Source organism: Lutra lutra, chromosome 18 (genome assembly GCF_902655055.1).
Source record: "Lutra lutra chromosome 18, mLutLut1.2, whole genome shotgun sequence".
NCBI classification, from domain to species: domain Eukaryota; kingdom Metazoa; phylum Chordata; class Mammalia; order Carnivora; family Mustelidae; genus Lutra; species Lutra lutra.
This window is the reverse complement of record NC_062295.1, coordinates 35,969,002-35,987,755: the sequence shown is the minus strand read 5'-3', so window position 1 is coordinate 35,987,755 and position 18,754 is coordinate 35,969,002. Positions and strand designations below refer to the sequence as shown.

The following is an 18,754-nucleotide window of genomic DNA, read 5'->3' as shown; positions in this document are numbered from 1 at the left end:
ATTCTGTACTACAAACATACAAAAACACACAGGGGCCCTGTAGTGTGAGAAGTCTGTCATGGTAATTATTAAGCTATGGGGAGATTCTTCCTACCGACACCTATTTCAACACCCACTACGTAAACCAAACGTGCATGACGTGTGTATGCTGCGTACAATATACCAAAGCCTCGATTCCTCAGGTGCACCTCTGGCGTCTGGTGCTGTGAGCGGCCGCCACCAGAGGCCTCACGATCCCACAATGAGCACCGCTAGCGTCAGAGGTATCTCATGCCACATCTTCAAAATCTTGTACCACATCCGAATCCTGACTTCTAGTGTTAGGATATTTCCAAAGAAAATGTATCCACATTTCCCAAATTGATAGATTTCCCCTCAAGATTAATTCCTTTCTTATACAGAGTCTGATTTTTTTCCCCCTCAAAAGCTTTCATGCATGTAAAACACTGATAACAGTTCCACTCAAATATCAATTACCTGATGATCAGTAAGTTGTGACTCTGTAAATGCCTTTATACTTCTGTGGCATTCTTTGTGATTTGAGCCCTGTGACCGATTCCTCTGAGACACCTTCTCAGATTCATAGGTGGACACTAACATACAGAACATTCTCGGCTCTCTCCATGTGGGCTCTCTGGTATTTCATAAGATCTGACACAAAAACTTTCCCAATATCCGTTCCAGAGAGAGCCCACCAACCCCCTTAGGCCAACTAAAGACTGAATCTCCCCAAGAGTTCTCCACATTATTACAGTCCTAAGGTCTCTCCCACGGGAGCTCTTGGTGTTGACAAAATTCGACTTCACACAGGAGGGCTTTCCACATTTGCTGCACCTTAGGGTATCTCCCTTGTGTGAATTACCTGATGTTTCGTGAGAGTCGACTTCTTGCAGAATGACTTCCCACATTCGTTACATTCATAGGGCTTCTCCCCTGTGTGTGTGCGCTGATGAACCGTGAGGGTCGACTTCATACAGAAGGACTTCCCACATCGCTTACATTCATAGGGCTTCTCCCCTGTATGAGTCCTCTGATGATTAATGAGGTTTGACTTCACATAAAAAGTTTTCCCACATTCCTTACATTCAAAGGGGTTCTTCCCTGTGTGAGTTCTCTGATGTACGGTGAGGTGTGATTTCATACAGAAAGATTTCTCACATTCATTGCATTTATATGGTTTCTCTTCCGTGTGAGTTCTCTGATGTATGGTTAAGGCTGACTTATAACAGAAAGATTTCCCACACTTGTTACATTCATGGGGCTTCTCCCCAGTGTGGGTTCTCTGGTGTTCAATGAGGTGTGACTTCTGGAAGAAGGTTTTTTTACATTCCTTACATTCATAGGGTTTCTCCCCTGTGTGTGTGCGCTGATGTTTCATGAGGTGTGACTTCTGGAAGAAGGTTTTCCCACATTCTTTACATTCATAAGGCTTTTCCCCTGTGTGTATTCTCTGGTGTTGACTAAGGGCTGACTTCATATAGAAAGATTTCCCACATTCATTACATTTATAGGGTTTCTCCCCTGTGTGAGTTCGCTGGTGTACCGTTAAAGTTGACTTATGGCGAAAGGTCTTCTGACATTCGTTACATTCATAGGGTTTCTCTTCTGAATGTGTCCTCTGATGATCGGTGAGATTGGACTTCATAGAAAAGGCTTTCCCACACTCACTACATACGTGGGGTTTCTTTCCCGTGTGATTTCTCTGATGAATGTTAAGAAGTGACTTCACGTAGAATGACTTTTCACATTCATTACATTTAAAGGGTTTCTCTCCAGTGTGAGTTCTCTGGTGTATGATCAGGGTGGATTTCATATGGAAGGCCTTCCCACATTCGTTACACTCATGTGGTTTCTCCCCTGTGTGTGTTTTCTGGTGTTTAGTGAGGGCTGATTTTTTATAGAAGGACTTCTCACATTCATTGCATCCATAGGGTTTCTCCCCCGTGTGGGTTCTCTGGTGTACTATTAGGATCGAATTCATAGAGAAGGCTTTGCCACACTCATTACATTCATAAGGTTTCAAACCAGTGTGAATTTTCTGATGTTTAGTGAGGTTTGACTTCACACAGAAGGTTTTCCCACATTCATTACAGTCATAGGGTTTCTTCCCCGTGTGAGACACCTGATGGATAATTAAGGCAGATTTATAGCAGAAGGATTTCCCACAGTCGGTGCATTTAAAGGGTTTCTCTTCTGTATGCTTCCCCTGATGTACGTGCAGGGCTGACTTATAGTAGAAGGACTTACCGCACTCATTACATACATAGGGTCTCTCCCCCGTGTGTGTTCTCTGATGGTCAGCAAACTGTGACTTCTGTAAGAAAGTTTTCCCACATTCATTACATTTGAAAGGTTTCTCTCCTGTATGTGTTTTCTGATGCTTAGTTAAGTTTGATTTCACACAGAAGGACTTCCCACACTCCTTACATTCATAGGGCTTCTCCCCCGTATGAGTCCTCTGATGATGGTTCAAGTTTGATTTGGCATAGAAGGATTTCCCGCACTCGGTGCATTGATAGGGCTTCTCTCCCGTGTGAATTCTCTGATGGACTTTGAGGGCTGAGCTATGACGGAAAGACTTCTTGCACTCGTTACACGCATAAAGCTTCCCTTCTGACTGTGTTCTCTGCTGATCGGTAAGGCCTGACGGCACGGGGGCTTCGCTGCAGTCACGGAGTTTCTCTCCTGCCTGAGACTGTGGAGGGTCTATGAGCTGTGATTTCTGAAGGGTTTTCCCAGATGTATTACTTCCACAGGGTTTCTCTCTTATGTGTGTCTTCTGACGCTGAGTCAGGTGGGCCTCCTGGTCGAAAGATTTCTGGCAGTGACTACATTCAAAGGTTTTCTCTCCTGTGTGAGTTTCGGGAGGTTGAGTGTCATGGGACTTCTTGCTGAAATTAGTCTCGTTGTCATTACATTCCACATTAACTTTCTGATGTTTTAAGAGGGTTGACTTCCAGCACTCATTGACCTCACAGCGGTTCTTCCTTGTGTGAGTTTCCTGGAGGACTTCGAGGGCTGACTCATCTCTGGTATTTCGCTCCTGTTCCTTAGAATCACAGGACTGCCCTTCTGTTTGAGCCCTCGTAGGTGTAATGACAGCTGCCTTATTAAGAAAGATCTCTCCACATTCATTATTTACAAAAAGTGGCCCCAAAGTTTGAATTTTCTGTTGCTCAGTACAGCCCTCAATAGGACTTGGGGATTTCCCACCTAGGTTCTGTTCACCAGACTTCTTTCCAGTATGAGTATTTCCTTGGTTATTACCAGAGAGTAACTTCCCACATGCATTAATTTCATCAGAGTTCTTACCTGAATAATTATTACTAATAATTGATTCTGAAACATTTTTCAAACGCTTTCCATGAGAGTCATCCTGACAGGGTGTTTCTCTGAAAACATTCTCTCTCTTCTTAGTTAGTGATTTTTTGCTGATGAGTGAAACTCGCCACAAATGTTTGTCTTGGTCTTCCCGGTTTCTGTCTGTAAGGTCATAAAGAAGAAAAATTAAGTGTACTTCAAAAATGTTAACACATTTCCTATGATTACCAAAATCAAGATAATCAAAACATCTATCACCATATTCGGTTAACCCAGGTAAACTGTGTGTGGTTAGAACAATCAACTTTCCACTGTACTTACTGTACTAGTAACCACAGTCACCCTGCTGCACATCACATCCCCAGAACCCAAAGTCAGTCATTTTTAAGAAGAGAAAAAAAAAAAAAAAATCAAGCTATTTCAGGAAACCATAATAGAATTCAGTGCTAAAAGCAGTGGAGAAAGAATTACAAAATCCTTAAAGACTAAGAGTAAATCCCAATAATTTTATATGTAGACAAAATGATACTCAGTTGAAGTAACACCAGCAAGTCTGTATTTGTAAGAATGCAGGGAAGTATTGTTCTCATGAATTCTTAAAGAACCTTCTAGCAAATGAACTTGGGTCAAGAAATGGTGAAATGTAATACAGCAGAAGACTGCTTTTGAGAACTGATTTGCTTACCAATTCTAGAACTAAAGCAGGGACTGGCTATCAGAATAGAACTAAAATCTAAAGGACTTCAGGTTAGAGTTAGTAGATGTTAAATTTTAAACTTCCCCCAAACATCTCCTCCCCAATCTGCCACATGGGTAAACACCTCCCACCCCAACCTTTACCCTTGTCCCTGTCTCAAAGGCCACCTCCGACTCAGTGGCAGACCCGCTTCTCCACACGTTGTAGCCCCGCCTCCTCACCACACCAGCTCAGAACTCAAAGCCCCCATCACTGCTCACCTGAACCACTGCAAGCAGGTCTGCTCTGCTGAGAACCGAAACCATCCACACCCACACAGCCCAGTCCCTACATTAACCTGACCAGTATTCTGTCTTCAGAACAGGACTGTACTACTCTGGGACACTTGCCCGGGAAGCTAAGAGTTGCAAGCAATTTTACTGCTCAGTTCAGAATCTTGCCCCCAAACCTTTTAAACAAACTGTTCAACATTCCAATAAATAATAAACTTATTCTCCGGGACCCTTCAATCCTTGCTGTGTCCACACCCTAAACTATATTATGGTCCTTATTCAATGGCTATCAAGTTCCTATGTTAAAAATACACCTGAAACCATGCCCTCCAATGCTATAAATAACCTGATTTTGTTCAACTTCCTCCATGGCATGAGACTGTCAGCATGAGCAGTAAATTGAAATCTGCCAGATCAGCAGGTAACTCTGGCGGCGCTCTGGGGGAAGCAGCCCCGCATTCTGTCTCTGCTTCTACTTGGGTCAACCACCCTCACGCTCATCTCTGATTTTCTCTGGGCAGTAGCCAGAGATATTCTTTTAAAACACTGTTTTGTGGAAATCCATGAACAGTTGTCCCTCTCACCTAAAGCAGAATCGAAGCCCTTAGCTTGTCCTGTAAGGCATCATCTGGGCTCTGGCTACCTCTCTGAAGTCAGCCCCTACCAATGTCCCTCTCGGATGCACCCCTACAGCCACGATGGCCCCCTGCCATTCCCAGAGCTCTTCCAACCAACAGCTGCCACAAGAGCATGGCCTGGCTCTTCCTTCTCCCTGGAAAACCCAGTATCCCGCTCTAATGCGGACCTCATCAAAAAGGCATTCTCTGACCACCTTTTAAAAAAGCACACCCCACGGTCTCCTTTTAGCCTGCTTTAATTCTCTTCATGGGTCTTCTCCCACCACTTAAGTAATTTTTTTTTCGTTTATATCTATCTTCTCCTGCTCGCTTGTAAGCTCTAAGAGCTCAGGAACATTGTTAGTTCACCAGCATATCTCCAGCATCAAGAACACAAGTGGCACGCAGGAGGAACATGTGCAGAAGGACAGAAGGATGGACGGATGGACAGATGGATGGATAGCCAGAGGAAAAATAAAGAGGAAATAGTCCACGAAATGGAGGAAGATGAATACTAGAGAAAGAAACCAAAGACAAAGGTCTAAGGCGAAGAAGGCAGGGGTTCCATACTGGCTATCAGGCAGAAGAGGGCAATACGGTATTTACAAGTGACAGACAAGGGTGACCTGGGTGACTGGAGGTCTGCCAGCTCGCTGCTCAGCTACTTCCAAAGGTCTGAGGGCCCAAAATTGAATTACAGAGACACACACCAACCTCAGAACCGACCCACCTGGGGCCTGATTTCTGTAGGGTTCTTCTTTCCTCCACAATGACTAACTCACCTTGATCACCCTGGTCTGGGAATTCTGCCTCTGAGGGCCACAGCTCTTCTCCTTGCTCCAGCCTGGAGATCACCTCTGGTTTGGTAAGGTGACACCCTGTAAGTGGAATACAGGGTAAAACTTGTCACAGCTGCTTCGATACAAGGGCCCTGGAGGACAAGGAAGGTGCAGCTTCAGGAGCCACATGATAAAGGTGCCCGTCTGCACCTTGCATTAGGGAGGCAAGAACACAGCATGTGCCCAATGGGAACATCTCTCACCCACGAGATCATGAGATATACACAGAGTATCACTTTTATTTTTTTAAAGATTTTATTTATTTGACAGAGATCACAAGTAGGCAGAGAGGCAGGCAGAAAGAGAGAGGAAGGGAAGCAGGCTCCCTGCCAAACAGAGCCCGATGTGGGGCTCGATCCCAGATCCCAGGATGCTGGGATCATGACATGAGTCAAAGGCAGAGGCTTTGACCCACTGAGCCACCCAGGCACCCCTACACACAGTATCATTAAACACTCCTTCAGGGGCCCAAAAACTCTGGCAGCTACGAAGGAAAAAAGGAAATGCATGCTGTGAGACGTGACACAGGGAACACCCTCACCCACTGAGACCAGGTGACTGTAGTTCTCCAGCATCACATCCCGGTACAGTGTCCTCTGTGTGCCTGTCAGTTGTAACCACTCATCCCGGGTAAAGTCCACAGTCACATCCCTGAATGACACGGATCCCTGACCAGCACATTTCTGTTCAAGCCAAAGAGAGCAGCATTGGGTGACATGAAACAGACAAGTGGCAGACAAGTCTTAACATGTTTACTTTGCAAGTTTACCATAAAAGTATATATGTGGCCTATTCTATAACATCTTTTGTTTTTACTTTGTGGATAAACTGAATATGATGGAAAAACCCAGAAAACCCAGTATTAGCTTATTAACTCAAACAAAAAAAACTAAAGTTCTTACTGTGTTTCTGAAACTGTCTTACTCTGCAAGGAATATTAAGCTAAATAAATCCTGTTCTTTTTTCCTGCCCTTAAGGAGCCTAAGCCTTTTTTTTTTTTTTAAGATTTATTTGAAAGAGCATGTGAGTTGCGGGGAGGGGTAGAGGGCAAGGGAGAGAAGCTGACTCCCCGCTGAGCAGAGAGTCCAACAGAGGACTCAAGCCCAGGCCCCTGAGATCATGACCTGAGCTGAAATCAAACGTCAGACACTCAACTAACTGAGCCACCATGGCTTAGTCCCAGGAGCTTGAGTCTTTTTTTTTTTTTTTTTTGAGCTTGAGTCTTAATAAGGAGACAAATCAGATTTATGAACACTTATGCTGTAATAAGGTATCGTGCGAGCTGTCCTAGAGTCATTTACAAAGAGTATTAAGTAATGTCAGAAAATAGGGTTCTGTTTTGTATTGTCAAGTTGGGCTTCACTAAACCAGAGATCATCATTAATGTGGCACCGTGACGTGAGCAGGGCCAAGGAGTCAGGAGACGCACCCAGAAATGTGACAGAACAGTGTGTAGGGCTGTAAGATGTTAGAGATTTTTTTTTTTGAAGATTTTTATTTATTTATATGACAGAGAGAGATCACAAGTAGGCAGAGAGGCAGGCAGAGAGAGAGAGAGAGGTGGAAGCAGGCTCCTGCTGAGCAGAGCGCCCGATGTGGGGCTTGATCCCACGACCCTGGGATCATGACCTGAGCTGAAGGCAGAGGCTTTAACCCACTGAGCCACCCAGGCGCCCCAGATGTTAGAGATTTGCCATGGTGTCCAGGGATACACTACACAGCAAGTCTGGGTTCATTCCTATACTGTAGTGTCTTCAGAATAATTCACCCTCACCCTAGGAATAAAGTTTGAGCACCTTCCAATTTTTATTTACTCCTTAACGGATAATATATACAGATTGCCAATCCACACAATGATGATAAGCTTAAATTTTTTTTTTCCTGGCTAAAAGTTAAATGTAGACAACCTACTGTTTCCTTTCTGCCGGAGCATCCTGGGCCCTCGGCAGGCAGCAGGTGTGACCCTGAGAATAAGGAGGAACCATAAAGGACTTGAGAGCAATCACCCTGACAGCTCTCCAATCAATAACCTGACTTTACAACTTAAAGAACCAGAAAAACAAGAAAATTAAACCCAAACCCACCTGCCGGAAGGAAATAATAAGATTAGACCAGAAAAAAACAAGAGAGAAAAACAACAGATAAAATGAAAACAAAAGCCAGTTTTTTGAAGAGATGAACAATTTTTCACCTAAATGGACTAAGGAAAAAGAAGAGAGAAGACTCAAATTGCTAAAGTCAGAAATGAAAATAAGAACATTTCTACCAGTTCTTCTGAAATAAAAAGGTTTATAAGAGTAGTATGAACAAATGCATGCCAACAATTTGGGTAACCAAGAGGGTCTGAACAGAACTGCAACTAGTAAGGAGACTGGGTCAGTAATGAGGACTGTCCCAACAAATACAGTCCTGGACCTCATGGCTTCGCTCTACCATGGTATCGTTCTACCAACATTTTATTTTTATTTTTATTTTTTTCTACCAACATTTCATTTTATTTATTTTTTTAAGATTTTATTTATTATTTGACAGACAGAGATCACAAATAGGCAGAGAGGCAGGCAGAGAGAGAGAGGAGGAACCGGCTGAGCAGAGAGCCCGACACGGGGCTTGATCCCAGGACCCCGGGATCATGACGTGAGCCGAAGGCAGAGGCATCAACCCACTGAGCCACCCAGGCGCCCCTCTACCAACATTTTAAAGAGGAGCTAATACCAATCCTTCTGAGACTTTTCCAGAAAATTGAAGGGGAGTGAATACTTCCTAACTCATCGTGTGAGGGCAGCATCACCCTCATACCAATGCCAGAAAAAGACACTGAGAGAAACCTACAGACCATTATCCCTTATGAACACTGCTATAAAAATCCTCAACAAAATACTAGCAAACCAAATTCAGCAGCATAATAATAAAAGGACTACCCGCTATGGCCAAGTGTGGTTTATTCCTGGAGTGTGAGGATGGCTCCAAATATGAAAATCGATCAACACAATACACCATACTTTAAGGGAATGAGGGGGAAAAACACACAATCATCACAACTGGCGTGGAAGAAGCGTCTGAGAAAATCCAACACTCGTTCTTCACGATAAAAAGACTCAAGAAACTAGGCGTAGCAGGAACCCACCTCAACATAATAAAAGTCATACATGAAAAACCCACAGCAAACATCACACTTACTGGTGGAAGCAGAAAGTTATTCCTCTAAAATCAGGAAAAAGACAAGGATGCCCACTTATGCCACTTCTGTTCAATCTAGTACTGGAAATTTTAGCCAGAAGACTTATGAGAGAGAGATAGAGAGGGAGGAGAGAAGGAAGGAAGGAAGGGAGGGAAGGAGGGAGGGAGGGGAAGGAAAGGGAAGGAAGGAAATGAAACAAAACATTCAAATCGGAAAGAAGTAGTAAAATTATATCTATTTGCAAACGGTATGATCTTGTATGTAGAAAACCCTGAAGAGTACACACAAAAAAGTTAAAGTTGATAAATGAATTCGGAAAAGTAGGAGGAAGGATACAAATCAATACACAGGAAGTGGCTGCATTTCTGTACATGGACAACAATTTGAAAAGGAAGTTATAAAAACAATCCCATTTACAATCACACCAAACGAATAAAATACTTAGGAATTAACAAAGGAGGTGAAAAATTGCACAAGGAACACCATAGAACACTGCTTAAAGAAATTAAAGACATCGGGGCACCTGGGTGGCTCAGTGGGTTGGGCCTCTGCCTTCAGCTCAGGTCATGGTCTCAGGGTCCTGGGATCAAGCCCCGCATCGGGCTCTCTGCTCAGCACGGAGCCTGCTTCCCTTCCTTTCTCTCTCTGCCTGCCTCTTTGCCTACTTGTGATCTCTGTCTGACAAATAAATAAATAAAATCTTTAAAAAAAAAAAAAAAGAAATGAAAGACATAACTAGGTGGGAACACAGCCCACATTCATGGATTGGAGGACTTAATATTGTGAAAATGTCAACACTACCCACAGTGATCTACAGAATCAATGCAATCCCTCTCAAAATCCCAGTGATGTTTTTTACAGAAATAGAAAAACTCATCTTAAAATTCACATGGAATCTCAAAGGGAGATCCTTTGCCCAAGTAAATACCCAAAACAACCTTAAAAAAGAAGAGTTGGAGGACTCATACTCCCTAGTTACAAAACTCACTACAAAGCAACAAAAATCAAAACAGTGTGGCACAGGTATATAGACAGACACACAGACTCATGGAATAGAGAGCCCAGAATTAAACCCTCGCATTTGTGACCAGATAATTTTTTATAAGAGTGCCAAGACCATTCCATGGGTAAAAGACAGTCTTTTCAACAAATGGCACTGGGAATATTGGGTATCCACAGGCAAAGAATGAAACTGGGCTCCTATTTAACACCACATACAAAAATTAACTTAAGGTGGATCAAAGACCTAAACGTACTATTTTAAACTATAAAACTCTTAGAAAAAACATAAGGCAAAATCTTCATGACACTAGATCTGGCTATAATTTCTTGGATATGATGCATAGGCAACAAAAGGGAAAAAACCAAAGTGGACTTACTGAAAATTAAGAATTTTGTGCATCAAAAGACGCTATCAACAGAGTAAAATGCAATGCACAGAATGGGATAAAATATTTGCAAGTCATATATCTGATAAGGTATTAATTCCCAGAATATATAGAGGGCTCCTAAACACACACACACACACACACAAATACCACAAACATCCAATTCAAAAATGGGCAAAATTCTTCATCAGATATTCTTCCACAGAAGACACGCAAATGGCCAATAAACACGTAAGAACACACTCAACATCACTGATCATTAGGGAAATGCAAATTAAAACTACAACGAGATACCGCCTCATACCCATTAGGACAGCTACCATAAAACACACGTTTGAGAGGACGTGGAGAAATGCTAGTGGGGATGTGGAATGGTACAACCAGTACGGAAGGGCATGGCAGTTCTTAAAAAGTGAAAAACAGATTTATCATATGACCCAGTAATTCTACTTCGGGTTCTATACCCCAAAGAACTGAAAGCAGGGTCTTAAAGGCATATCTGTACTCCCGTATTTATAGCAGCATTATTCCCAATAGCTAAAATGTTGAAGCAACCCTAGTGCTCATCAACAGACAAATGGAGAAGCAAACGTGGTATGTACATAAGATCGAGTGTTATTCAGTCAGAGAAAAGTAATGACGTTCTGACACTTGCTACAATATAGATGAACCTTTAAGACGTTACGCATAAGAGAATATCAGAGAGACAGAGAAGAATGGTGGATGCTCGGGACAAGAAGGGAGGAATAGAGAGTTATTACTCAATGGGCACAGAGCTTCAGTTTTATAAGATTCTAAAAGACCTACAGGAACAGATGGTGATGGTTGCACGACATTATGAACGTATTACCACCACCGAACTGTACCCTTAAAATAATTAAAATGGTAAATTTTCTATGCCACAAGAAAAAAAAAAACTGGGAAAAAATTGTTCCTTAAAGAATGAACCCATCAAACTACATGCCTGGAGAGATATACCATGATAATACCGATCAAAAGAAAGCAGGGGCCTATCTTATTTTCAGACAGAGCAGACTTCAAAGAAAAGCTATCAAGGATAAAGAAAGGCTTTCATAATGAAGAAAGTGTCAACTCTCCAAGAAGATATAATAATCCTTAACAGATATGTGCTTCTCCCTCTGACCTTCTCCCCTCTCATGCTCTCTCTCACAGTCTCTCTCTCAAATAAATAAAATCTTAAAAAAAAAAAAAAAGAAGAAGAAGAAGAAATACACAATCTATGTCTACATCTATCAAAGAACATGAGTCAAATCTGTCAGACAAAAACTGACAGAACTACAGGGAGAAAGAGATGAATCCACGGTTACAGTTAGGAGACTTCAACATCACTCTATCAGAAACAGACAGATCCAGCAGGGGGACAATCAAGGACAGAGCCGACCTCAACAACACCATCCATCAACTGGATTGGAGTGACATCGATTGACTACTTTGTCCAACGGAAGTAGAATACGTTCTTCTTACATTCACATGGAACGTTCACCATAAGGGACCACACTGTGGGCCATAAAACACATCTTAATAAACTAAAGGAAACTAGAAATCATACAATTTCTGCTCTTAGACCACAGTGGAATTAAACTATAAATCAGTAACAGAAAGATAACTGACGAACTCCAAGATATATGAAGATTAAACACACTTTTTTTTTAAGATTTTATTTATTTGACAGAGAGAGATTACAAGTAGGCAGAGAGGCAGGCAGAGAGAGGAGGAAGCAGGCTCCCCGCTGAGCAGAGAGCCGATGTGGGGCTCGATCCCAGGACCCTGAGATCATGACCTGAGCCGAAGGCAGAGGCTTTAACCCACTGGGCCACACAGGCGCCCCAACAACACACTTTCTAAATAACTCATGGATGAAAGAAGAAATCTCAAAAGAAAATTTAAAATAGTTTGTACTAAATAAAAATTATAACACAATGTATAAAAAACGTGTGCAACACAACCAAAGCAGTAGAGCCAGAGGCATGGCACTTAGTGCCCATATTAGAAAAGAGGGAAGACCTAAGGTCAATCACCAGAACAAGAACAACTAAAAGTGAAAAGATGAAAAGAAATGGTAAAAATTAGAGTGGAAATCAAATGGAAACGTCAAAAGAAATTGTAAAATTGAAATCAATAGAAAAAAAATCCAATGAAACCAAAAGGTGATTCTTTGAAAAGATTTTTTAAAAAAATTCAATAAACCTCTAGCTAGGTTTTCTACGAAAAGAGAGAGGACACAAATTATTAATATGTAAAATGGAAGAAGTGACACATCACTACAGATTCTCGGGGTGGCAAAACAGTAACGGAGGAATATAATGAATGACTCTATGTCCACAAATTTGATAGCCTAGATGAAGTGGACCCATCCGAACAAAGACACAACCTGTTAAATGTGCAAGAAGAAATACACAGGGGCGCCTGGGTGGCTCAGTGGGTTAAAGCCTCTGCCTTCGGTTTAGGTCATGATCCCAGGGTCCTGGGATCGAGCCCCGTATCAGGCTCTCTGCTCAGCGGGGAGCCTGCTTCCCCTTCTTTCTCTGCCTACTTATGATCTCGGTCTGTCAAATAAATAATAAAATCTTTAAAAAAAAAAAAAAAAAAAAGAAATACACAGGGCGTCTGGGGGCTCAGTTGGTTAAGCAACTACCTTCGGCTCAGGTCATGATCCTGGAGTCCCAGGATCGAGTCCCGCATCAGGCTCCCAGCTCTGCAGGGAGTCTGCTTCTCCCTCTGACCTTCTCACCTCTCATGCTCTCTCTCACTGTCTCTCTCTCAAATAAATAAATAAAATCCTTAAAAAAAAAAGAAGAAGAAGAAATACACAATCTATGTCTACATCTATCAAGGAACATGAGTCAATAGTTATTAATCTTGGGGCATCTGCGTAGCTCAGTTAGTTAAGCCTTTGGCTTGGGCCATGATTCCAAGGTCCTGGGATCAAGACCCATGTCGGGCTCCCTGATCAGTGGAGAGAGTGCTTCTCCCTCTCCCTGCCGTTCTGCCTGCGTGTGCTGTCAAATAAATAAATAAATAGTATCTTTAAAAATAAATAAATAGTATCTTTAAAAATAAATAAATAGGGGGGCGCCTGGGTGGCTCAGTGAGTTAAGCCTCTGCCTTCAGCTCAGGTCATGATCTCAGGGTCCTGGGATCGAGCCCACATCGGGATCTCTGCTCAGCAGGGAGCCTGCTTCCCCCTCTCTCTCTCTGCCTGCCTCTCTGCCTATGTGTGATCTCTGTCTGTCCAATAAATAAATAAAATCTTTAAAAATAAACAAACAAACAAAATAATTAATAATCTTCCAAAACAGAAAGCACCAGGCTTAGACTGGCTCATTGGTAAAAATCCTACCAAATACTTAAGGAAGAAATTGTACTACCTCTCTACAATCTCCTCTAGAAGACAGACACAAAGGGAACAGTTCCTGTTTCATTCTATGTGACCATCATTACCCTAATACCAAAATAAGATAGACATCCCAAGAAAAGAAAACTACAGACCAGTATCTTCCATCAACACAGAAGCAAAAATCCTCAACAAAATCTTAGCAAAATGAAACCAATAACGCATAAAAAGAATTATACATCACACCAAGCCACCCAGGTACCCCCTATATATCTGTTACTTTACCACTACCCAGGCACCCTATGAATTTATTTTAAACAGAGAGAAAGCATGCTCATGTGAGGGGGGCAAAGGGCAGAGGAAAACAATCTTCAAGCAAACTCCCCGCCGAGCACTGAACCCGAGATGGGGCTCGATCCCACAACCCACAAGATCATGACCCGAGCCGAAACCAAGAGTCAGATACTCAGCCAACTGAGCCACCCAAGCACCCCAGAATAGCATTTCAGATTAATTACGCAGGGGGACAGATGTAATCTGGGGGACGAAGAAGCGAGCAGCTCTTCCAACAGTCCAGGGAAGAGAAAATCAAGCTCTGAAAGGGGAGAAAGAATTCAATAGGAAGAACAGGTTTAAGAACTGTTGCCATTAAAAACAAAACAAACAAACAAAAACCTGTTGCCATCTTAAAAGTAGTAAAACTGAGATGCACACGTGATGAGGTAAGGGAGGGAAGGCTTCAGGATGAATCCCATTCCAGGGCTTCCTTTAACTGTGCCCCGAAGATGGTCCACCATCCAACAGGGGATGGGCAGACAAGATTAGACGGGAGATGGGGGAGGCTGCAAAAGATCATTTTAACTTTGGAACGTGGAAAACAGAGGAGACTCTAGCCACCGGAACGGAGAAAGACAAGACGTGAGGGGAGAGCCCAGGCTAACACTTGGTACTACCACCACAGAGGGTAGGAAACAGAAAGGACTGGCAGAGTAACAGGAGGACGGAGTGAAGGATGGGAGTTTGGGGAAAAGCTGTGAGAATGGGCCTAAGAGGAGGAGGATGCCATGAGAGAGACAAAGAAATCAGAGTAGGGAAAAAGCCAGAAGAACGATGCCACAAAATGCCATAGAAAGAGGCCTTTCTAGAAGGTCAAAGTGGGTTAACTGCCACATACAACCGAATGTTCTAGTAAAGTAAGGTCTGGAAAACATCCGCTGGCGTCCACGGCAGAGACATTACCGCTAAGTTTTATCAGGACATATTTAGGCAAGTAATGCAGAAGAAGTGAGGATACCCCCCGTGGACTGAAATGCGAAATGGGTAAGCAGATCCTTGTACCTGAACGCTCACAGCAGCACTATTCTTAAGGGCCAAAAGATGGAAACAACTCCAAGTGTCCATTAACACACGAATGGATGAGCGGAAGGTGATGCATCTGTAAAACGAAAGATAATTCAGACACTGCAAGGAAGGAAGTTCTGATACATGCTACGACAGGGATGAACCCTGAAAATGTTAATTCAAGTGAAAGAAGCCAGACACAAAAGGACAGAGACTGTGTGATTCCATTTATATAAAATACCTAGAATAGGGAAATTCAGAGAGACAGGAAGATTTGGTTACCGGGGCTGGGAGGACTGCAAGTTACTTACTGGCCAAGGATTACAGAGATTTGTCTGGGGAGCCAAGAAAGTTACGAAAAGAGGGATAACGGTTGCACAACACTGTGAAAGTAATTCATGCCACTGAGCTGTACACTTCTGGTTAAATGGTTAAAATGATGAATTCTGTTATATATACTTTATCAAAATAAAAGAAACGTGAGCAAATAGTGCATAAGCATTTGCCAAAAACGGAGTTTGAACCATCTGCCGTCCAACTGTTTGAGGAGTTAAGAAGAAGCCATCCCTTTCTTTCATGCCTCCAGAGAGCCTGAGGGTTTTGTCCCTAGATCAGAGCGGACGTTCAGAAAGCTCTCCAGAGTCCAGCAGCACTTTGGTCCCTAATAAAACCTGAGTTCTGACCTCTACCTCCAGTGAAGAATGATTACAGGCAAACAGGGATGACCAGAAAGCTCTTCACCACCTGAAGAACTTCAAAGACGTTTTTTCCCCAGACTCCAGGGTCACTAAGTCTTTCGTCCCAGGAGTAACTGGCCGGTTCCTCTCTGTGGTTACTGAAAATGCTACATAGATCAGGAAGCTCAAAGACAAAGGTGAGGCTCATCTGTGATGACCAAGCAGTCACATGACTCACAGCCACCACCGCAGGTTACAAAGGTACCACTCACTCTTTATTTACCCAGAAGCAGCTTTTTATCTATTTTGACTTTTCTACTTTATGAAGACACTTATAAAAACCACAAAATTTGCTGAAAAATGAAATATGGAATAAAGAAAAGAAACCACTCACCTGGGATTTGTTCATTTTCTGCTGTTCTGGGTAGAATGTCAAACGCTGGGAAGGCACAGCTGTAAGAGGAGGAAAGCCCACCAGGGTAATGAGCCGGCTGACCCCGAAGCTCCCGGTTCCCATACAAACTTCTACACGCCAGCTGGCTAACCTCTGATCCTAGAAAAGAGAAGGAAGGTAACATCCGTCCTCCTTTGACTCCTTAAACCTGCACTGTTTCCTACTGCTTTAACTATGTCCCCCTCCCTCTAACACAGAAACGTTTAAAATAAAACTTATTATTGGAGGATTTTGCGAGAATGTGTGTGCGTGTGCACGTGTGGGGGAGAGCAGAGGGAGAAGGCCAAGCAGACTCCATGCTGTGTGCAGAGCCTGACAAGGGGCTCTAACCCATGACCCCAAGATCATGACCTGAGCAGAAATCAAGAGTGAGATCCCCAACAAACTGAGCCACCCAGGTGCCCCTTAAAACAGAACTATTTAAGCAAATGCTGGCATGTCAATGGCATGAAATACAATGTCTTCATTTAAACTGATCTTGTAGGGCGCCTGAGTGGCTCAGCTGGTTGAACTACCGACTCCGGTTTGGCTGGAGTCGTGATCACGGGCTCCATGCTGAGTGTGGAGACTGCTTGGGATTCTCTTTCTCTCCCTCTGCCCCTCCCCCACCACTTGAGCACCAATGCTCTTTCTAAATAAATGTAAAATCAGGGAAACCTGGGTGGCTCATTTGGTTAAGTGTCTGCCTTCCGCTCAGGTCATGATCCCAGGGAGCCAACTTCTTCCTCTGCCTGCCCCTCCCTCTCTCTCTCTCTCTCTCTTGCTCTCGCTCTCTCACTCTATCTCTGGCAAATAACCAAATAAAGAAAATAAATAAGTAAATTTTAAAAACAAAACAAAACTGATGTTGCAGGGGAAAGCAAACCCTAAAGGCTATTTTGGGTATCTGATTTACTAACAATAACATTCACCCGGAGTCCAAGAATCCTCAAAGCTTTGGGAAAAGGGATACATACCTTAAACGTAAATCTCTGAAGAAACTGTTTCTTCTAATTCGACTGGTGTTTCTCAAAAGCATCTTTTTTTTTTCTTTAAAGATTTTATTTACTTACTTGGCAGAGATCACAAGCAGGCAGAGAGGCAGGCAGAGAGAGAGGGGAAAGCAGTCTCCCCGCTGAGCAGAGAGCCTGATACGGGGCTCCACCCCAGGACCTGGGGATCATGACCCCAGCTGAAGGCAGAGGCCTCAGCCCACTGAGCCACCCAGGGACACCTCAAAAGCATCTTTTAAGAGGAAACTTATCTTGATGTGATTGTGTGGACAGGACTGAGCCAGGACTCAGGGACTCTGGCTTCTATTCACGTCTTACCAATCCTAGACAAGTCACTCACTCCCCCTTTCAGGTTCTTTCCCCCTCTTGCACCAAATGAGACAAAAACAGAAAACCCCCGCAAACCCTCCCTGAACTACTCCTCTTGACCCTGTAAGATCAAGATCCGCTGTGGAAAGACCCTGGAAGACCGAAGTACACATCTCCAGATGCCTGACCTGGTGACAGGTCACGATTAGAAAGCGGCCCACCTTCTGGAAAGAACCAGTGTCAGAATGGAGGAAAGAGTGCTCCTTGCAGTAGGGCTGAAAACAAAAGCTTCCCAGCTGTGGAGCCAACTAGGTGACATTTCTCACACAGTCCGTCCCCTGCCACCACTTGGCCCCAGCTCCCTTCTCCTGAAGGTGGTGAAATCATTCCGGGCCCCCTATGCTCTTTTTCTGCGTTTCTTCTGCCTCTTGTCTAAGCTCTGCACAGGCCTCCTCCCGGTGAGATTCCTGCTCCCGGAGCCCGCCCCTTCCTGCCTCAGTAGACCTGCCCTGCTCCAGGAGAGCCTAGGGAAGAAACTCCTTCGAACTGAAGCTTCATCAGAGGCCCCAGACCCGTCTCCCCGAGAACACACGAGCCCTCTCAGGGAACGCAAAGCAGGGGACCGAGGACAAAGGCGGGCTGGCCGCGGAGAAGCGTTCTTAGGCCCTGGACAGCGCAGATGCGGGGACGCGGGGACGCCCGGGGGTGGGGCACATGGCGGGGAGGCCCCGCTGCTCCCGCCCCCCCCCCCCAATCTGCACCGACCCAGGGAAACGCTAAGGAGCCCAGGGAGTCACACCGCCGATGCGAGCCGGGCAACACATTTCGGTCACGGATGTACGGCATACAGGGCGCGGCACCCGGTCCCAGTCCTACCTCGGCGACCCCCAGCCGGTGGCAGCCGGCGCTCAGTCCTCCCGGCCGCGCACGGGCCCCTTCGGCACCTACGAGGACGGAGACCCCGCGGCGAGCGCTGCCAGCCCCCAAAACGCGGCCCTTCCTGCGCGTTCGCTCGGAGGCCCCAGAGGCGCCCCCATTCTGGAAGGACGCGGCCCCCGCCGGGGGGAGGGGAGGAGGCGACCTGAGCGGGCCGGGGTCTGCCACCCCCCCTCCCCACGCCCCGCGCTGCAGCCTCGGGCGGCCCGCGCAGACCAGGGCCAGAACCTCCACGACCCGCTGCCCGCCTCCCGCGTCCGCCACCACGCAGGTGACTGATAGGCCCAAGACCCCTAGAAAGCCCCGCGGCGGAAAGACGCGCGCCTGCGCACTGAGCCCGACACCAGCCTGACCTCGCGCGCCGCGAGCCCCGCG

General features: G+C 44.6%; 1 protein-coding gene across 1 annotated transcript; it reads right to left on the bottom strand.

The window, feature by feature from the left end:
* Positions 1-698: 698 nt before the first annotated feature.
* On the bottom strand, positions 699-18,442 carry LOC125090654 (zinc finger protein 33B-like). The gene is made up of 5 exons (XM_047713514.1): positions 18,320-18,442; positions 16,083-16,241; positions 6,288-6,429; positions 5,690-5,785; positions 699-3,483 (listed from the first exon to the last, which is right to left on the bottom strand). Exons 2-5 carry the CDS (start codon positions 16,203-16,205, stop codon positions 836-838), a joined length of 3,009 nt encoding a protein of 1,002 aa, XP_047569470.1. The 5' UTR covers positions 16,206-16,241; positions 18,320-18,442; the 3' UTR covers positions 699-835.
* Positions 18,443-18,754: the final 312 nt, after the last annotated feature.